Here is a 14,547-nt window from a genome sequence, read left to right as displayed (position 1 = left end):
ATGTTATTTACATCTACGGTTATCTACCTCTACTATTATTTACCTCTAACTGTACAGTGGAAATACTGTAGAGTGTTGTGACACTGTCCATCTCCCAGCATTCTGTGCCCAGTGATGTAACTTGGTGGCTTCAAATCAGCCATGTGGAGGTATTCACACCATAGGAATCAGTAAACACTACAAACCAGGGCTTGGCTTATTGTTTGGGCGCTTGTCTAGTCTTAAGGTGATGGGAAAATTTAGTAATGCAGATCACACTTAAAATGTGTTGTCTATAGCTGGGACATTGTGAATAGCACAAAAAATGAGGAACTTTTTGTCCAACGTCTTTTCATGCAGATCATTTTTTAAGTCTTTATTGAGTTTATTACAATATTGCTTCTGCCTTATGATTTGGCTTTTTGACCATGAAGCACAAGGGATCTTGGCTCTCCAACCAGGGAACAAACCCACACCCCTCTGCATTGGAAGGCAAAGTTGTAACCACTGAACCGTCAGGGAAGTCCCCTCCTCCAGTATTTGAAAACCATCATTTGATTCAGTAAAGAAGACACACCATTGATAAATGGACTATTCATTGAGTCCATTTGTCTTAATAATTAATATAAAGGAAAATATAACTAACATTCCAGGTGGCACTAGGGGTAAAGAATTCGCCTGCCAATGCAGGAGATATGGGTTCAATCCCTGGGTCTGGAAGATGCGCTGGTAGGAAATGGCAACCCTCTCCAGTCTTCTTGCCTGGAAAATTCCTGGACAGAGGAGCCTGGTGGGCTACAATCCATGGTGTCCCAAACAGTCGGACACAGCTTAGCACACACACATTCATAGTGGAACTAAACTCATTGATCGATGACTTGAGTGACTTCTTAGCTGAATTGAGTAGTAATTAAGAACTTTTACACACACATACCTGCAGTTTTTCAGAGAGTCAGTTGTTAATCATTTCCCAGCACACCACTTGAGGAATACTAGGTGGGTAGAGTCTGATAAGGTCACTTGAGTTTGAGAAGAACTAACTATTGAAAATGGTCCTATGATTGGCACAGATTTGCTGGTAAAAGTGCATGACAATGTCCCAGTCATTTTCCTAGTCTCAACTCCCAGTCTGGTCAGGAGTAATGTTTGCAGAATGGAAGACAGGGAGCATGTTGTAAGCACTGTCTCTGAGTTACAAGTATTAGTCATGTCAACAAATACTTTGGGTTCCTACTAAAAGTTCCAGGCACTGCTCTTGGCTTCAGGGATATAATCCCAGCCCTCCTAGAGTTTACATTCTAGTGGAGGAGAAAACCAGTAAGGTATAAAAATCTGCTTTCAGGTTAATTTCATCAGTCAACTTGACCATGCTAAGAGATGCCTAACTCGTTGGTGAAACATTATTTCCATGTGTCTGTGAGGATGTCTCTGGAATAGATTGCACTTGAATCAGCCTCAATCTGTTTTGTTTTGGATCTTTGAAATTGCATTGTCAAGCTGTCCTAGATTCTAGTAATCAGCTGACAACTCGGTTAAGAGAGGTGGCTCTGGAGGCAGACTGTTTTGGTTCACAGTCATTGCCTCGATAGTGACCTCCTTGCATCTTAAATTGCCAATCCATCAAACGGTCATATTAATTGCACCTACTTCACTGGGATTTTGTGAGGAATAAACAACACCTGGTACTTAATCACCCAAGGTTGTCGCTATTGTTTAGTCACTAAATCGTGTCTGACTGCTTTGCAATACCATGGACTATAGTCCACCAGGCTCCTCTGTCCATGGGATTCTCCAGGCAAGAATACTGGAGTGGGTTGCTGTTTCCTCCTCCAGCGGATCTTCCCCACCCAGGGATCGAACCTGCATCTCCTACATTGGCAGGTGGATTCTTTACCACTGAGCCACCTAGGAAGACCAATAGCTCAATAAATATCAGTAACTATCGTCACTCTTTATAGAGTGTGTACCGGGTATTGGACATTGTGCTAAATGCCGCGTGTGGGTGCAGCAGTAGCTACTGGGGCTCTTTCTGCATCCCCTTGGGCACTCACCATTCTGCACAGGCTGGTAGCTTCTTACTGAACCCAGGATGCTCGGCAGGAGCATGTTCTCTGGCTGCTGCACAGGGCAGGCCCAAGTGCTGGGGAGTTAACGCTCCCACGAGCAACCCTCAACCAATGATGACCAAGAGTTGGCTGCTTCCTTGCCTCCCAGGGGGACTACTCTGAGGTCTGATCTACCCTTTCTTCAGGGGTCCTGATCAAGATCGCACTCCAGCTGCCCACAGCGGTAACCGTCTCGTTAATAAATCATCTTGGCTTCCTTCTCTATTTCACTTCCTCAGTGCCCTTTCAGAGCTTTCTAGGCTTGCCCATCAAGCAAACTACTTTCACTTTCACACACTCTCTCTCTTTTTGGCTGTACCATGTGGCATGAGAGACCTTAGCTCCCCCACCAGGGATCGAACCTGTGCCCCCTGCGGTGGAAGCACTGAGTCTTAACCACTGGACCACCAGGGAAGTCCCTCAAACCGCTTTCACTCTCGTGCTCATCTCAGGGACTACTTCAAAGACAATGGGGCTATTTCACGTGACCTTCACACAGTCCTATAAAATGACAGGTATGGCTCCCCCACTTTATAGTTGAGTAAAATGAGGCTCAGATCAATGACACCACCTGCTCAAGGTCTGAGCCTTGGGCACGTACCCTCTCCACTGCCTCCCCAAGGAACGTGCCTTGGGGATGGGCCCTTCTCCAGGATCTCTTCTGTCCCTGCCACCCCAAGTTCTGCTGACCCTCCTAAGCCTGCATCTCCCCGCTGCAGGAAGGTCGTTGCCTGTTCGTCATCCTGCTCATGGCGGTGTACTGGTGCACCGAGGCCCTGCCCCTCTCGGTGACAGCCCTGCTGCCCATCGTCCTCTTCCCCTTCTTGGGCATCCTGCCCTCCAACAAGGTCTGCGCCCAGTACTTCCTGGACACCAACTTCCTCTTCCTCAGCGGTCTGATCATGGCCAGCGCCATTGAGGAGTGGAACCTGCACCGGAGAATTGCCCTCAAGGTCCTGATGCTCACCGGGGTCCAGCCAGCCAGGTAAGGCCAGGTAATGGGGTCCAGCTCAGAGGTGGAGAGGCAGAGGGGCCCCGTTCTCGGAGCCCAAACCCACCCTTCCCGCTCTGGTCATCTGATGCAACAAACTCATCATGTCCCACCATCCACTTGTTCAATCATTTCCCAAATATTTAGTGAGCCCCACTCTGTGTGCCAGACACAGTGCTAGGCTCTTGGGTGGTTTTCAAAATTACATAAGAATCACTTGGGAGTCAGTTGAAATGCTGGTTCCCAGACCTCACCCAGGGATTCGTGTCCAGTAGTTTTAGAGGGGGGCTGTGTTAGTAGTTCGACTCAGGTGACTTGGGGCTGAATCCTACCTTTCCTGCTCTGGGAGTGACTTACCCTCTCTCTGCTTATAAAATGACAATATGAGAGTCTGTACAGTAAGCGCTGGCTCTGTCATCCTGGTTTTCTATTTACCAGCCAAGGTGATTCAGTGGGTGGGGAGTGGATGGAAAGATGGCCTTGGAGAGACAGGAGATAGGGTCCATTCCTATGGGGCCTCGGGCCTCCTGGATAGGATTCAGACTTTCATTTTAAGAGAATTGAATGGCCTTTAAAATGAAGTTATTGTTTTGTTTTGTTTTTTTTTTTGCAGTTTGCTGCATCTTAAGGCGTCCTTCCCAGTAATGTTATTTAAATGCATAAAGCACATGTAGGAGTTAAAACAACAACAATCACAGCAAAATGAACTTATCCAAATAATGTTTTAAAACCACACAAATCTGTGATAGAAAAAAATTTCTGATAGAATACCATGTGAACTTCTTTATTAACACAATAAATGATGAGATCTAGCAACAGCCTAGTAATTGTAGTTTTGAGGCTGTAACCAAGTCCTTTATAATAATACTGAACTTTATTGTTTTCATTAATCACTGAAGGAAATGTTCAATTTCTATTGAAGTGAAAGTGAAGGGAAAGTGAAAGTCACTCAGTTGTGTCTGACTCTTTTCGACCCCATGGACTATACAGCCCATGGAATTCTCCAGGCCAGAATACTGGAGTGGGTAGCCTTTCCCTTCTCCAGGGGATCTTCCCAACCCAGGGATTGAACCCAGGTCTCCTGTGTTGCAGGCAGATTGTTTATCAGCTGAGTCACGAGGGAAGCCCGAGAGTACTGGAGTAGGTAGCCTATCCCTTCTCCAGTGGATCTTCCCGACCCAGGAATCGAACCAGGGTCTCCTGCATTGCAGGCAGACTCTTTACCAACTAACCTATGAGGGAATATTAGATGTTAGTAAAGTAGAGTTTCATTTACTCCCATCATTTCCATCCTGAATTATATCCATGGCCCCTCTGTCTATGAATCTCTGCTTTAAAGAATTCTAAGCTGGGGAGTGACATGACTGGATTGGCATTTTTTAAAAATTCCTCTTGGCTGCCATGTGGGGAGCAAATGAGGATGAGAAGCTGGATGCCACCCAGGTGACTTCCTTCTGGAGGAGGTTGTATTTGACACTAAAGAAAGGATGAGGCTACTATCAAACACGTTTTAAAGTTTGTTGCTGTTCAGTCACTAAGTTCTGCTGAACTCTTTGCGACCCATGGACTGCTGCATGCCAGGCTCTCCTGTCCTTTACTATCTCCTACAGTTTGCTCAAACTCATGTTCATTGAATTGATGATGCCATCCAACCATCTCAAGCTCCATCGTCTCCTTCTCCTCCTGCCCTCAATCTTTCCCAGCATCAGGGTATTTTCCAATGAGTTGGTTCCTCATATCAGGTGGCCAAAGTTTTGGAGCTTCAGTTACAGTCCTTTCAATGAATATTCAGGGTTTTAAAGTTATAACAATGAAAACAGTATGATACTAGTTCAGAAACAGATTTTTAAAACAAATAATAAATAATCTGGAAGAAATCTAGATCTGTGGGGAAGGGAAGGATTCAATAAATGGTAGATGTTGGTATAATTAATTCATTAAAAAAAAATCTTCTTAGATCTGACTCTGCTTTATCAGTTCAGTTTAGTCACTCAGTCATGTCCAACTCTTTGTGACCCCATGAACCGCAGCACGCCAGGCCTCCCTGTCCATCACGAACCCCCAGAGTTTACCCAAACTCATGTCCATTGAGTCGGTGATGCCATCCATCTCTTCACATCAGGTGGCCAAAGTATTGGAGTTTCAGCTTCAACATCAGTCCTTCCAATGAACACCCAGGACTGATCTCCTTTAGGATGGATTGGTTGGATCTTCTTGCAGTCCAAGGGACTCCCAAGAGTCTTCTCCAACACCACAGTTTAAAAGCATCAATTCTTTGGCGCTCAGCTTTCATTATAGTCCAACCCTCATATCCATACATAACTACTGGAAAAACCATAGCCTTGACTAGATGGACCTTTGTTGACAAAGTAATGTCTCTGCTTTTTAATATGTAGTCTATACATCTAAATAAATTTAGGGTGGATTAAGAATTCAACGTAAAGGGAAAAAAGCCCACTAAATTTAGATTCTTATTGGTGGGAAGGACCAAGTGATGGCAGGCAGTCTGGGCATCAGGGCATGTTTGGGGGCTGATGAGAAATTCAGCAGAGCCTGAGAAGGGTGCCTGGGAAGAAGGGATGAGGGAGAGGAGGCTGAAAAGACTGTTTAGGGTAAAATAGTGAAAAATCTTGGTGTCAAGGCATCTTTTTTTCTGCAATGGGAGCCATTAAGGATTTGGGGGCAAAGGAGAGAAAATTTAGGGTTGGTGCCCCTCCGGAACTATTTTACCCTGGGTACTTGAGGTCAGTTCACTTACATACAGCTAGTCAATTTCCTTAAGAGCTAGAATAAGCATGGTGAGTGGATTTGGTTTCCATTGGTCACTGGCTCGTCCTTGCTGGGCCCTGACTTTCCATCTGTAGACAAGTGGGATGCAAACTGGGACCAGGGGCCCTGGTTCTAGATCTACCCCCTAACTCCCTGTGTCCCCAGGCTCATCCTGGGGATGATGGCGACCACCTCGTTTCTGTCCATGTGGCTGAGCAACACTGCCTCTACCGCCATGATGCTGCCCATCGCCAATGCCATCTTGAAGAGTCTCTTCGGCCACAGGGAGTCTCATAAGGACCTCAGCTGGGAGAGTGAAGAGACTGCGGGTGAGTCTGTGGGAAGGCACTGGGAGCAACTCCACCAGGGTGGGAGAGTGGGAGTGGGGATGATCAAGCGGTGCCGGGGAAGGCAGAGGGGATGCACTTATTGAGCACCTACTATGTGCCAAGTTCAATAATGAGAGTAACTGAGGATTAGCTAAATCAAACCACGGTACCTTTTTAGCATTTACTATGTACTAAGCAATGAGTTAAACACTTTACGTACATTACCTCCTTGGCCTCTCAAAACAGCCTTATGAAGTAGGTACTATGTAAATTGAAACAACAATGAAATGTACTTCAGTGAGATTGGCAAAAATAAGAAGGCTGGAGAGTGCCCAATGTTGGCAGGAATGGGGGCCACTGGAACTCTCTTTGCTGCTACAGAGTGTGAACGATCGCCCTTTCTTAAGGGCATTCTGCAAATATTTAATCAAATTAAGGGTTCATATACCCTGGAATGCAGAAATTTAGCCCTGAATGCAAGTACCAAAAGTCCAGAAGGAGACCCATGTCATGTGACCGTCTTTAGCACAGCAGCCCCTGTGGTATGCTGGGTCAGGGCCAGGGTTCAGATATGGCCACCACTGCCAGTAATGGAGGAGGTAGATTGTGGAGGGCACCCTCACTGAGCACCAAACTGCTTTCTGGAGGAAAGACTCAGAGAGACATAAAGTTATATAAGGCTTAGCCATTGGCTCAACAGTCAAGAATACGCTTGCAATGCAGGAGCCACAGTGAATGTGGGTTTGATCTCTGGGTCGAGAAGATCCCCTGGAAGAGGGCATGGCAGTACTCTTGCCTAGAGAATCCCATGGACAGAGGAGCCTGCTGGGCTACAGTCCATAGAGTCACAAAGAGTCTGACACAACAGAAGCAACTTAGCGTTCATGCATATTTATATAAATCTCGTAAAACCTAGTTGTTATTGGGAAAGCCAGAATGAGTTATTTTGGTTTGGCCCAAAAGTTCACGGGGCTTTCTGTAACACCTTATGAAAGTGAAAGTCGCTCAGTCATGTCCGACTGTTTGTGACCCCATGACTATACAGTCCATGGAATTCTCCATGACAGTATACTGGAGTGGGTAGCCTTTCCCTTCTCCAGGGGATCTTTCCAACCCAGGGATCGAACCCATGTCTCCCACATTGCAGGCGGATTCTTTACCAGCTGAGCCACAGCAAAACTCAAGGATACTGGAGTGGGTAGCCTATCCCTTCTCTAGGGTATCTTCCCGACACAGGAATTGAATCGGGGTCTCCTGCATTGCAGGCAGATTCTTTACCAACTGAACTATCAGGGAAGCCTGTAACACCTCCTGGAAAAACCCAAACAAATGTTTGGGCCGACCCAAGAGAACACAATACCACTATGTAAATTAAAAATACTTACAACACAAACAAAGGAAAAGCAACACATTCGATGCATCAGAGGGGTTGCTCTGAAAAGGATGGAATTGGGAAATGGAGATAAAAGGGACCAAATTAATAAATAAAAAGAGTGGCCTCGTGCAATACAGAATGAGAACCTACTGTGAGCTGAGGAATTAGATTCAGTTAAATCTCAGAAATTGTGTTCTAAAGGCGACAAAACACAAGTGGCTGCTGTATCTTGAAATGACTAAATGAGGGCTCAGAGAGGAGAACTGACTTCCCCGAGTCACACAGCATGCAAATGGCAGAGCCCAGCTTTGCACCCAGGCAGCCTGGCTACAGAGCCCACTCCCTTCCCCGTGGAATCAGCAGCATCAGTGAGAACTCTTTTGGCTGCAGATAAGAGGATGTCTGTCTGCAAGTGACTTAAAGAACAAAGGGTTATCTTCCTTGTCAGAGAAGGGCAGTGCCAGGTCATTTCACAGGCACAGGGATGTCAAGACTGTTCACTGGCTTCTCTGTGATTCCCTTGGTCTTCCCTTCCTAATTTCAAAATGGCTGCCATATCCTGTCTGCTTTAAAACGTCTTTCTTTTTGTTTACACAGTTCAGTTCAGTTGCTCAGTCGTGTCCAACTCTTTGTGACCCCATGAACTGCAGCATGCCAGGCCTCCCTGTCCATCACCAAGTCCCGGAGTTCACCCAAACCCATGTCCATCGAGTCGGTGATGCCATCCAACCATCTCATCCTCTGTCGTCCCCTTCTCCTCCTGCCCTCAATCCCTCCCAGCATCAGGGTCTTTTCAAATGAGTCAGCTCTTTGCATCAGGTGGCCAAAGTATTGGAGTTTCAGTTTCAACATCAGTCCACCAATGAACACCCAGGACTGATCTCCTTTAGGATGGACTGGTTGGATCTCCTTGCAGTCCAAGGGACTCTCAAGAGTCTTCTCCAACACCACAGTTTAAAAGCATCAATTCTTCGGCGCTCAGCTTTCTTTATAGTCCAACTCTCACATCCATACATGACTACTGAAAAAACCATAGCCTTGACTAGATGGACCTTTGTTGACAAAGTAATGTCTCTGCTTTTTAATATGCTGTCTAGGTTGGTCATAACTTTCCTTCCAAGGAGTGTCTTTTAATTTCATGGCTGCAATCAGCATCTGCAGTGATTTTGGAGCCCAGAAAAATAAAGTCAGCCACTGTTTTCACTGTTTCCCCATCTATCAGGAGATGACAAGAGTGAACATCGACACTCCAGGAATCAGCGAACTAAGATGGACTGGAATGGGTGAATTCAACTCAGATTTAACTCAGATGTTTACACAGATGTGTTTCAAAAGGAGGTTTTTAAATTGGTATATAAGAGGGCAGAGATTGCAATCTTAATTCTTCCTTTGCAGTTTTAATAATAGAACCCCTACCTTGGCACATGACGGTGCAGAGAAAAGGCTGAATGTCTCAGCTTCCTTTGCAACTAGATATGGTCATGTGATCACGATTAGCCAATGGGGTATGATTAGGAATGGTGTGTGCAGCTTCTGGTCCTTCCCTGCCTGCTTCCTACTCGGTCTGGCTGAGATGTGAATAGGATGCTGCGGATGAGAGATGCTACCTGGGACCCAAAGATGGAGGTGTGTGTTGAGAGCTGAGATGGTAGGTCTGCCCCAGTACCTTTCGATCATTTACCCCAACAAACACAACAAGCCTTATCTATGAAACCACGAGCATTGTGTGTGCTATTTTTTCGAATATACGTGAAAATAATTACCTGTTAAACATCTAAACTCTGATTCATGTACCATCTAAGTTGGCTTCCCAGGAGGCTCAGTGGTAAAGAATCTGCCTGCCAATGCAGAAGCCACAGGAGACATAGATTCAGTCCCTGGAGGGCATGGCAACCCACACCAATATTCTTGCCTGGAAAATTCCAGGAGACTGGGGGCTACAGTCCCTGTGGTTGCAGAGTTGGACAGGACTGAGCGACTGAGCACACAAGCACACACCATCTAAGTTAATCTCATTTACTGTGATACGGGTATTTCTCCATCACGCACTCAAGGGTCTTGCTTATTTTATTTTCATGACAGCCCTGAAAGCTAGAAATAGTTATAAGTCCTTTACAGGTGAGGTTCAGAGAGGTGACATGCTATGTCCAGAATCAATCACATTGTTGATAAAGTAGCAACGCCATGATCTATACAAGGTCAAAGTCTTCCATGTGGGCAGGAAGAGCTGTTCTATAGCAGGGGTCAGCAAACTCTTTCTGTAAATGACAAGACAGTAACATATTTAACCCTTTGCTGGCCATTCTGTCACAACCACTCAACTCTGCCCTTGCACGGAGAAACCATCCATAGATGATATGTAAATGAGTGGGTGTGGCTGTGAGCCAATGAAATTTTGCTTGTAGGTGCTGAAATTAAAAACTTGTATAATTTTTACATCACAAAATATTATTCTTCTACCGATTTTTTTTCCATTCACTTAAAACCATAGCTGGCAGGCAGCAGGCAGGATTCAGCCTGTGGACCATAGTATGCAGATCTCGAGTATTCCCTAGCAGATGCCTAGTATTGGCTCAGACAGTAAAGAATCTGCCTGCAATGCAGGAAACCAGGTTTGATCCCTGGGTTGGGAAGATCCTCTGGAGAAGGGCATGGCTACCCTCTCCAGTATTATTGCCCAGAGAATCCCATGGACAGAGGAGCTTGACAGGTTACAGTCCGTGGGGTCATAAAGAGTCAGACACAACTGAGCAACTAACACCTTCACTCTTCAGTATTGGCTTTGTCAGTTTCCAAACTGTTTCCCCTGAGTCTTGGGGCTCCAAGACACTGCCTCATAGTCACTGTGGGGTGGCAGCAAGTCGTTAACTCTGCTCCTTCTCTCATTGCAACCCAGCTGCTCCCTCTTTATCATACTTTATACCCTGAGCTTCCAAGTAACTGTCTCTGATGTTTGTTGAGCACTTACTTTGTGCTAAGTCGGTCTCATCTTAGGACCTTACCTCTGACTAACATGGAAATAGTATTGACCTCATTTAGAGGAATAGAAAAGGAGGGAGAAACTGAAGAAGTGGTTGATTGTAGTCCCCAAGGTCACGTAGTTTCAAAACAGCAGCTCTGGTATTTTGAATCCAGTCTGGCCGACTTTACAGCCTGTGCTCTTCTGTTGATCTACCTCCCACAGAAGTTTCCCCCCAACCAAGAGTTTAGTGGCAAAGCGGGGGGAAAAGTGTGAAAGCTGATTATGTGAAAGAAGAAGTAAAACCTGAGACTCAGGAAGGGGAAGGGGCTTGCCCAAGGTCACACACAGCGTCAGTACATAAGTGAGATCCAGAGTCTCTCCCCTTGCTCTGCAGGATGTCAGGAGGCAGGAGACCCTGTTGGGGCGGGCGGCGGGGGCAGACATCTGCTTTCATAGGCGGTGGGATCAGAGAGCAGGGATTGGTTAATGATCAGCCCTCAGACCTAAACCAGGTAATTCCAGGGCAAAGAGAGTTGCCTTTCATCCAGTTTCTGTGTTCTGTCCCGGTGGCAGGAGGTGAGGGCAGGGGGTAGACAGAGTGGAGACTCTGGTCGGGGCCCGGACAGGGGCGGGGAGGCTCCTGGAGGCTCGAGGTCCCTGAGGGGAGCCCAGAGCAACAACAGTGAGGGTGATGTGAGCTGCCATTGTCTAAGGACGCCCTGTGCCTGTGCTAAATTTTTCAGACCCATTCCCTCATTTAATCTTCATAACCGTACTATGAAGAAGATCATCCCCATTTTAAAGATGAAGAGACTGAGGGTCAGAGAGGCAAAATGATTTGCCCAAAGCAACATGGTGTGTTAGTTGCTGAGTTTTGTCTGAATCTGGAATCTGTGCTTACAGGCACGTGCCAGGACAAGATAGAGCCTGGGGCAGGGCAGGGCTCGCTGGACAAGACCCTGGGGGTCCTCAGTCTTGGAGGGCAGCCCTGCTGCTTCTCTGCAGTTCTGTTACACACTTGGCTCCTTGCACTGCCTGGGGGACCAGGGCTGCATGGGTGGTGGCTTCTCCAGCATCCTTCTACAACGCATGCTCTGATTAGATCCTGCACTTCATCCCTGAAGGGGTGGTCCATTTCAGAGGGTGAAACTGGTGCACAAAATGGTGAAGTATTTGCCCAGAGCCCCTCAGCCAGTAAGGGGACCACCAGGCTTTTGAACCTAAACTCTACAACGCTTTCCCCTCATTTTTTCTGCCCAAAGAAGGCTGGCTTGGGACCTCCCTGGGAGTTCAGTAGCTAAGACCATGCTCCCAATGCAGTTTGATCCTGGATTTGCTCCTTGGTCAGGGAACTAGAGCCCACATGCTGCAATTAAAGATCCCTCTAGCCACAACTAAGACCCAGCACAGCCAAATAAATTAACCAAAAAGAAAGAAAAACAGGCTGGCTTGCCCCTCATGTCTTTCCTTTAGGAATGCCGAAGATGCCACCATTCCCAAAGCAGTCTTGTCGGCTCAGCTAAGCACTGCCCTCTCCTTCCCTTTTCATTCATGAGGCTGGGAGAGGGGCCTCTTCCCGAGGCTCTTTTCTCATCTATTAAATGAGGACAAAATCTCCCATCTTGTGTATATCATTGTGAAGCGTACAGGAGAAATGAGATCCTGGCACACAGATGTGGGTAATACGTGGCAGTTACACAGATGCCCAGTGTTCTTGCCTGGAGAATCCCAGGGACAGGGGAGCCTGGTGGGCTGCCGTCTATGGGGTCACACAGAGTCGGACACGACTGAAGCAACTTAGAGCATACAGTTGCCATTATATAAAAACCAGTATAAGGGTTCCAAGAATCAGAAAGAGTGGGTAATAAGACCCTACATCTCGATTCATATTGAAGTTTCCCATGACTCCTAATTGAGAAGGATTTATTTGTTGATTACCCATCTCCATGGACTCCAACTTCCAAGGGAGCTTATGTCCATCCTTTTCCTTGCTGTGAACTATAGTATTGTTCATCTAGAACACTGTTTGGCATGTAGTAGGTGATCAATAAATGTGTGGAATCTATCAATTAATAAACAACCCAGTTACTGAATTGCTCTAAGCCTCAGTTTCCTAATATATAAAATGGAGAGATAAGTCCTTACTGCCCGAGTGGTTGTGAATGTTAAATAAAGGAACAAGTATACACCTGCCTAACCTGGGGTCTTTGTTCTCCCTGGGGTGCTCTTTTCCAAATTCGACACAAGAACTCTTTTCTAAGGGCCTTCCATGTGCCAAACTTCAAGAACATTTCAGTCATGCTGGGGAGCTTACATTATAGTTAGCTGTTCTAGGTTTGAGCCAGGTAGGTGCCTTTGGAGATGGGGCGAGACTCAGGGGTGGCAAATCAGCAGTCCTGGGAACAGGCCCAACTCTGCCATTAAAAACTCTGCCCCCAAAATTCAACTGGGTCATTATGATGACCCAATGGGTCATCTCAATCCCAACTATGCCCTATCTGTCCAGGCCTGTTTCCCCAGGTGTAAAGAGGAAGGTAATAACCCTGCTCAGCTCTCCTAGGTTGTTCCCAGACTGCTGTAAGATTACAAATGTGAACGTTCAGCTCCCCCTGCCTGATACCAGCTCCGGGATTGTTATTATTTGAATAAGACCTTACATAAGCACCAAGCTCCTAACCAGCCAGTGATTTCTGGACCCAGGGAACTTACAATCTTTGGAGACTTTGGCCTGTTTTCATGTGGTCACGTGGGTCACCGTGGTCACAGGAAGCAAAGGGATGAGGGGCTGAGTAGCACCTTGGTTTTCCAATGTTTTTTTCTACTTCATCTTCACTGACTTTATCATCATCGTTATTCAGTTCACTTCAGTCATTCAATTGTGTCCGACTCTTTTTGACCCCATGAACCTCAGCACGCCAGGCCTCCCTGTCCATCACCAACTCCCGGAGTCCACCCAAACCCATGTCCATTGAGTTGGGGATGCCATCCAGCCATCTCATCCTCTGTCGTCCCCTTCTCCTCCTGCCCTCAATTTTTCCCAGCATCAGGGTCTTTTCAAATGAGTCAGCTCTTTGCATCAGGTGGCCAAAGTATTGGAGTTTCAGCTTCAACACCAGTCCTTCCAATGAACACCCAGGACTCATCTCCTTTAGGATGGACTGGATCTCCTTGCAGTCCAAGGGACTCTCAAGAGTCTTCTCCAACACCACAGTTCAAAAGCATCAATTCTTCAGTGCTCAGCTTTCTTCACAGTCCAACTCTCACATCCATACATGACCACTGGAAAAACCATAGTCTTGACAAGATGGACCTTTGTTGACAAAGTAATGTCTCTGCTTTTTAATATGCTGTCTAGGTTGGTCATAACTTTCCTTCCAAGGAGTGTCTTTTAATTTCATGGCTGTAATCACCATCTGCGGTGATTTTGGAGCCCCCCAAAATAAAGTCAGCCACTGTTTCCACTGTTTCCCCATCTATTTCCCATGAAGTGATGGGACCAGGTACCATGATCTTAGTTTTCTGAATGTTGAGCTTTAAGCCAACTTTTTTACTCTCCTCCTTTACTTTCATCAAAAGGCTCTTAGTTCTTCTTCACTTTCTGCCATAAGTGTCATCTGCATATCTGAGGTTATTGATATTTCTCCCGGCAATCTTGATTCCAGCTTGTGCTTCCTCCAGCCCAGCGTTTCTCATGATGTACTCTGCATATAAGTTAAATAAGCAGGGTGACAATATACAGCCTTGACGTACTCCTTTTCCTATTTGGAACCAATCTGTTGTTCCATGTCCAGTTTTAACTGTTGCTTCCTGACCTCCATACAGGTTTCTCAAGAGGCAGGTCAGGTGGTCTGTTATTCCCATCTGTTTCAGAATTTTCCACAGTTTATTGTGATCCACACAGTCAAAGGCTGTGTTAAAGGCATCATTATTAGAGGGAAATAATACTTGGTATCAAACTGTTTCACATTACTAATGGAATGGAACTAATTGCTACCAATAACTACTGTTTACAGTCGTGTGTGTGTGTGAATATCCTC

General features: G+C 46.1%; 1 protein-coding gene across 4 annotated transcripts in view; it reads left to right on the top strand.

Annotated features, from left to right (window-relative positions):
- The window catches only part of SLC13A3 (solute carrier family 13 member 3), an 83,659-nt gene that overhangs the window by 25,546 nt on the left and 43,566 nt on the right, over nt 1–14,547 (top strand). For 3 of the 4 annotated variants that reach the window (XM_025000636.2, XM_025000635.2, NM_001080288.2), the window contains 2 exon segments: nt 2,804–3,069; nt 6,010–6,173. In XM_025000636.2, the coding sequence (XP_024856404.1) occupies nt 2,834–3,069; nt 6,010–6,173 (400 nt within the window). In that variant the 5' untranslated portion in view covers nt 2,804–2,833. 4 annotated transcript variants of the gene reach the window in all.

Source organism: Bos taurus, chromosome 13 (genome assembly GCF_002263795.3).
Source record: "Bos taurus isolate L1 Dominette 01449 registration number 42190680 breed Hereford chromosome 13, ARS-UCD2.0, whole genome shotgun sequence".
NCBI classification, from domain to species: Eukaryota; Metazoa; Chordata; class Mammalia; order Artiodactyla; family Bovidae; genus Bos; species Bos taurus.
Note: the sequence above shows the minus strand (reverse complement) of the source record. Positions and strands in the feature narration are given on the sequence as shown.